At 41.3% G+C, this 7,167-nt stretch overlaps 1 protein-coding gene across 1 annotated transcript in view; it reads right to left on the bottom strand.

Annotated features, from left to right (window-relative positions):
- Window positions 1-6: 6 nt before the first annotated feature.
- The window catches only part of Cntnap2 (contactin associated protein-like 2), a 1,999,509-nt gene continuing 1,992,348 nt past the window's right edge, over window positions 7-7,167 (bottom strand). The window contains exons 23-24 of the mRNA XM_005404887.2: window positions 3,969-4,049; window positions 7-886 (exon numbers count right to left, since the gene is read on the bottom strand). Coding sequence (XP_005404944.1) covers window positions 687-886; window positions 3,969-4,049 — 281 coding nt within the window. The 3' untranslated portion in view covers window positions 7-686. The remainder of the gene's footprint in view (window positions 887-3,968; window positions 4,050-7,167) is intronic.

Below are 7,167 nucleotides of genomic sequence, written 5' to 3'. Positions count from 1 at the left end.
ATATATATATATATATAAAAAACACTTCTGGTCCTTTAATGCTTCTCCCCAGCTGTGCTGGTTACATTGCTGTGACAGGCATTAATACACACTCTTCCGTCCACAGCTGGTATCAGGCCTTGCTTGACGTCTCCTTGCAAACTGGCAGCTAGTTTCTCCTTGTCCCTTTCTTCTCTTTCCCAACTTATAGGACATCAAAAGAAATATTCTATGAACACAAACTAATTACTACCACAGCCTGTCGAAAGTTGACCCTATGCAAAAGGATGAGAACGTTGGCGGCCGGATGGATGCGCTTCAGTTTTTCTCAAGAAAAAATATCCACATTCTAAGGGCTCTTAAAAATGTAGAAAACTTGCCCTGTTACCACGGGTTTTCCAAACACCTCTAAACACGCACAAAAGAAGACAGATATTACCTACAAATTTCAACCATTGCTTGGACTCTAAAAGCATGTTTTGTATTATTTTGTTTTGATACGGAAGGAGGGGAACTCAGCTATAAAGAAATATTAAAAAGGTCTTTTTTTGTGTGGTGATCAGTCTCAGGGATATTCTGGTGCTTGCCTTCCCCAGCTTGTGCTGATATTTTAAGGATGTGCTCAGGAGTATAAAGCAGGGTGCTCTTGTCCCTTTCCCCTCCTCCCTGGGGCCCCCCTCCCTATCCCACAGACAAGCAGCCACCCCTCAAATGAGCCATTCCTTTTTGCTTTCGTCAATGGTCTCTGTGAAGTTGGGGTCGTTGTTCATGATGGCGGCATCTGCGCTCTCGGCTGACTCGGCGCCCTTGGCCTCGTTGGTGTGGTAGGTGCCCTTGTGACGGAACATGTACCGGATGAGGAAGACCAAGGTGCACAGGATGGTGAAGATCACCACAGCGATGACCCCTGGGCACAGCGGGAGGAAAAGGCATTAGACAGGTCTTGCACATGTCCGGCGGGACACTCCCCCCAGCTCCCTCATGCATGGTTCTCTCCTACACAAAACAGCAGCCACTACCCAGACAGCAGAGATTGAAGGGAGCCTTCTGCTTCTGGCCCCAAATGGGTAACAGGACCCATAGGAGCAATTCGTCTTCCTGCTGCAAGGAACTGAAATACTGCCCAAAATACGTCAAATGTCAGCCCTCAAGACCCTGGACAGTAGGTAGAACAGACACATAGTGAACTGTATACTTTCCATAGTTTTCTAACTGGCAGCAATTTCTGGACAGCAGTGTAGGGAAGGATAGAAAAAAAAAAAAACAAACCCACAGTGAGTGTGCTCCCTAAACCAGAAGGAGCACCGGGGAGGGAGGGTTGGGAGAGAGAGACAGAGAGAAAAAATTGTACATGGAAAGAAACTTAATAATCTGTCTCTTGGGATGCGTGACTGAATGCCAAAATGTGCATGTACAGGATGAAATTCCACAAGACCAGGCAAAGAACAATGATAGAGCAGTGACAAAAGCATTCCCAGAGCTCACACAGACCTGGGAGATGTTCACATTCTAGCCAACCACAGTGGTGAGACCTCACAGAATGTTTTGCTAAAGTGGACCAAGAGTAAAGGCTACTCGAGATTTACCCTCAAGTAACTTTAATAGAAAACTAAAAAATAGGAAGCTGCAAGTGACTTCATTGCTTGCCAGAACAAACCTCCGTACTCATTAAAGGAAGACAGTAAAACCTCCATACTCAGTGGGACAATCACCAAGTATGCGAAGAGATGAAAAAGTAGGAAACGGTCACTCCATTAGGAGAAAAGTCTGTTAATGAGAAGGGTATTCAGAAATGACAGAGATAATGGAACTTGTAGATAAGAACTTATACAAACACTACTCATAAGTAAGCCGGAGTAGCTCTATTAATAAAAGGCAAAGGATAAGGTTATTAGAAGCAATACAAAACACTTCATAATGACAAAATAGCCAATTCATCCCGAGGAGATCGTGACCTCAAATGTGTGCACATCTGATAGAACTATAGCTTGATAAGTGAAGCAATATCTGCAAGCCTTGGAGAGTTTGGCCATTTCACAATTATAGTTGGACATTCTTCTGTTGTAAATAACAGTATGATAAAACAGAAAATCAGTAAGGATGTATAACCTGGACAACCCAAGTCAAATTTGTTGATAAACAAATTGTTTATTTGTTAACAAACCATCATAAATATTGGGAGGAAATATTTACAATATCCATGTGTGACAAGAGACTAGTAGCCAGAACATTAAAAAAACTCTGATAATCCATTACCAAGAAGTGAAACAATCTTATTTTAAAAATGGAGGAAGGTTTAAATAGCCACTTCAGTTCCATATGGCAATAAGCACATGAAATTATGCCCAACAATACCAGTGATCAGATAATGTGCATTAAAAGTGCAGAGATACATATACCACTACTCAGCCACAAGAATGGCTAAACAAGAAGATTGACAATACCAAGAGCTGATGAGCTTGTGGACCAACCTGACCTCTCAGAAATGGATTGTGGGATGCAAAATGGTTCAATCATTTTGGAAAACCATATGGTAATTTTGAATAGAGTTTGATATCCCCTTTTCTATAACATCAGGAATTAAAAAGAGTAATTAAATTTTTTGTTCACGTAAGACTTTCACAAGAATATTCATCGCAGCTTTATTCATAATTGCCCAAATCTGGAAATAAACCAACAATTTATCAACAGATAAGTGGATGAAACAAATTATAGTGCATCACTCAGTGGAATGCAACTTGGCAAGAAAAATAAATGCATCACTGATGCATCAAAGTTGCTAGAGCTGGGAAACATGTAGGGCAAACTGGGGTGCAAGCAATGACACACTGTATGATTCCAGTTATGAAACTCTAAAGGAGGCAGAACTAAGCTATAGTGACAAAAAGCAAATTAAAGGTTGCCTTGGCGGGGAGTGAGGCAAGAGTAGGATGAACTCCCACAGGGCAAAAGAGGTCTTTCTGGTATGACGGGAAGATTCTGCACATTGTAGGGGTGGTCATGGGTGAAGCCTTTGTCCAAAGTCACTGATCTGATGCATTTACAGGAGCATAGTATGTTTTAACTAGGTTGATTTTTAAAAAGCAAAAAGCAACAAGGATTGAGTCTTTCATGAAATTGGACCCAAACTTTGGCCAATGGGATGAAAGCATCTTATGAATCTATTTTAATTTTATAGTCATATATTTCCTAGAGGTATCTACTTTCTTCCTGTGAGAAAGAAACATATGGGCCAAACCATGTCGACGGGCTGAGTTTAAAATTCTTGATTATCTTCACAGTACTAGCTATACTCAGAGAGGCAAGAATCATCTTTTTGAATTTAGACAGAGACTGGGGATATAGCTCAGTGGCACAAGCACCTGCCTGGCAAGTGTAAGGTCCTGAGTTCGATCCCTGGTATCAATAAAAAAAAATCCATAAATGAACTTATACAGAAGGTCAGAAGAAGGCCAGGGGTGGTAGGGCTTCTACACTGATCCATGCACTGATCCATGCATCCATGATTTCTAGTGCGAGAGTCAAGCTTTTTTCCAGCTGTCCCTTGTGAGAAGAGAAAACTGGAATATTTCAAGTGTTCTGGCCAATTAACTTTCTGACAAATTTACTAAGATACCTGAGACCAGACTGGAAAATTCCTCCCCATTTTTACAGGTAGCTGTCTTGGATCATTTGGGATATGAGAGCATGCTAGTGAAAATTGGAGGTGACAAAGAAATATCCTAGCTGTTGCCAGTACTGCTGACCTAAATATTCAGACTCTGGCTGGCTTACTGTGATCACATAAGTCAGCATTAAGAAGTAGCCAGGTTCCACTAATCACAGGTTCTCGACACTGTATTTCACAGTCTTATGTCATAGTTCAATAAGAAGATGAATAACATAAGAAGACAGATGGCTCTTTGCTCCCCCAGGCTACTGTTAGATTGAAAATCATTATTTTGCATGAGTGAGCAGCCACGTGAAAGGCCGTTGCATGCATCACCTACCTCCGATGATGGCCGAATTTCTGTTGACTCCATTTCTTATAGCTTGGCCTTGTCCTGGGTTATACGGAAAATCGGCACTGGCTGTACAGAAAGAAATGAACACTCAAGTATATTACTAATCTCAGATAATCCGATACCTCTTTCTTCACCCAACTCTCAGACATTTCTTGTTTTCTCAAATGAAGCCTCCATTTCAGATGGACTTGTTTTGCTGTTGTCTCCCATGAGAATCCCAGAAACCTCCGCCCCTGTTCTTACAGCTCCTCTTTGCACAAAGCTTATTAAGCACTTCCCCAAAATAAGACCTAACTGGAAAATAAGCCCTAGCTGGTTGTTGCCATGGTGATAGCCAGTGTCCTACAGAAGATTACACCTTACTATATTCTCTTACTCTGTAATGGCAGGCAAGGCCAGGACAGGCTGATTTGGGCTAGCATTTCTGATCTCTAGTGTTCAAGGTTGTTAGGTGTTTCAGGGGGAGCTCAGTAGGTACACACGATGGCTCATGTGGGGAATCCTAGAGAATCCCAGGATGACCTCTGCAGACCTGCCTCTGTCTCACTGATACACAAGTTTACTTTTAGAAGGCTCCTGGCCCTTGGTGTCTGTCAGGATCGGTATTAGGACAGTCCACCCCTTGAACTATGAATCTATGGATGCTTGTGTCTGTTATGTAACCTGAGCACAGAGAACCTTTATGTATCTCCTGCATATTTCAATAATCCCTGGATTCCTTGGAATATCTAGCACATTGTAAATGGTGCATAAAAAGTCATTACACAGCACTGCATAGAGGATAATAAAAGAAAAGTCTGTATAGACACATTGAATATTTTGGTCTGAGGCTGGTTGAGCCTGCAGATGCGGGACCTATGGACACAGAAGGGTGATTATTTCATCACCTTTGTCTGCCTCCAATCCACCTTTATTCCACTCACAGCCGGTGGTGCTGGCTATGTCTGCCCATGAGCTTTGGACCGCTGATAGCGTTAGCTTAAAAAGTAATTATTTCTTTAGACAAATATTTTACATGGCTCCTGTCTACTTCAGGAACTTGTAAAGGGGTAAAGTTTCATGGATGCCGAGAGGAATATGAATGGCAGAAAAAAGTTTCTATTTCTTTCCCCATTACAAAAACCAAGATCTGTTGTGTTAAATTTAGATGCTTCTCTAGGGTACAAAAATTTCAAGCATACACAGAGTGCATAGGTGCTGATGTCTTTGTGTTGGTTGGCAGAGCTTCTATAATAATACACATGACCTCATTGTGATGCAAAGCCTACTTTGGACCTGTGAAACTTCAGTTTGAGAAGTTCTGCTAAATCTTCATAGAGGCAGCTTCTTAATATAAAGCCCTGGATGGCAGCGCTGGATGGTACCAATTCAGTGTACAAATTACTTTAAAAGTAGACACCTGGTATAATTAAAGGTGTACACACCAAGAAAATAGATTGTTATGATTCAGGGAAAAACTCAGTAAAGCCTCAGTTTTCTAGGATGAATTTATTCCTAGCTATAGACTTCCAAGAATCTCTAGGACAATGGCAAAAGTGAGTAGAACTCTTTCTCATTTGCTTAGAAATCTAGCAATTCTCCGTCACCCCACTACTCTGGGAGGCTGGGGCAGTACTATCACAAATTTGAGTCCAGCCTTAGCAGCTTAATGACTTAGCTAGTCCCTGTCTCAGAAAAGGGGAGGGGCTAGGGATGTAATACAGTTGGAAGGCCCTGGGTTCAATCACCAATACAGGAAAAAAAAAGTAGCTACCAAAAAGGGAGATTTCAGATTTTACCAGCACTTGCAATTTAACACTTTCTTACATTTGATATTCAGACTTAGAGTCAGAGGAATTATTCCTTCCCTGATGGATAAATGCCAAATTATTTCAATCATTAGTATCATTCAAACTTGATGACTGGTTAAAACCACAGACTATAAGAAATGAGGTAAATGAAAGGAAATTTAACTCTGGTTCCTCAGGACTTTCCGTAGTCTCCTAAGTCTTTCATTGGTGAATGCAAGAAGACCTGTGGTGTTATCCATTTGTTTAACTATTCTGAACCTGGGTAGTTTGGAAAACAGTAAAGTAGGGTCTGGTTAGTTACTCCTCCCTCATCTCACTCTCTTAATCCCCTCTGGGATTTTCTGGGCCAGGCAGCATGGCCATATACCCATTCAAAATTCTAAATGTCAGCCCAAGAAGGCAAACGTCTGTCATTCATAGGCTTATTGTCTGATATTAAGTTGGTCATACATTTATCCTATGCGAATATAACCGGTTTACATAAAAATGTACTGAGAAGAAAACTTAGCTTTCTTCTTTAAACCTGAGTCTTCTCTCCAGAGAAGTATTATTTAATAGCTATGACCCATCTTTTCACTTTGTAGAATATTTACTATACGTCTGACTCTATTCTAAGTATACGTGATGAACCATAAAACAGGCAAACAACTGCATCACCAGGAATTTTCCTGGTCCCATGTGCCTTGTTGATTGAACTCATCGCAGAGGAGTTTGGTTTACATAGTGCAAGTTACTACTTGGGGGTCGTTTGAACTAAGAATTTTCTCCATTCACAGCACATTGCACAAAATGCTTTGTGGCTTCCACACTGTCTGACTTCACACAACTCACACAACCGTGAGGCAGTAAGATTTACTTATTAATGCATACAATTTCCTGACCCGAGACACCCTTCAAAGACTCAGAGCTGCTTTTCGAGGATGAAAGCTTGTATCTTCCCTGCCCATCTCTTTAGCACTTTTCAGGTTTTTTGATGTTGTAATTACTCTTCTTCTCTATTTAGTCCATGTCCTTCTAAAAAGTTATTGAACTTGTGAGGAGCCTTATTTAGTCCATGTCCTTCTAAAAAGTTATTGAACTTGTGAGGAGCCTGGCTGCATCAGAACAGAAAGGGATAATTCCAAAGTCAGTGATCTTCCCTCTCCTGCCTGGAAGGCCAGCAAGAGATTGGTGCTTGCGTCTCAGCTTTCAGACAGCTTCGCTTGGGTGGTGTGTTGGCTTGGGGCTTATTTTTGCAAGGGGAACAATATAATACAGGACACATACTTTATATGATTATTTATAATGGTCACCCAAAGAACAATATATAAAAGAGTGCAGGGAATCTGTCCACACACTAAGACCAAGGAATCCAGCTGAGGTTCTGGATCCCACAACAATGTCCTACATGAGTC

The sequence above is a fragment of the Chinchilla lanigera genome, unplaced genomic scaffold (assembly GCF_000276665.1).
Source record: "Chinchilla lanigera isolate Chin_1 unplaced genomic scaffold, ChiLan1.0 scaffold00090, whole genome shotgun sequence".
NCBI lineage: Eukaryota > Metazoa > Chordata > Mammalia > Rodentia > Chinchillidae > Chinchilla > Chinchilla lanigera.
This window is presented reverse-complemented; position numbering and strand designations above follow the sequence as displayed.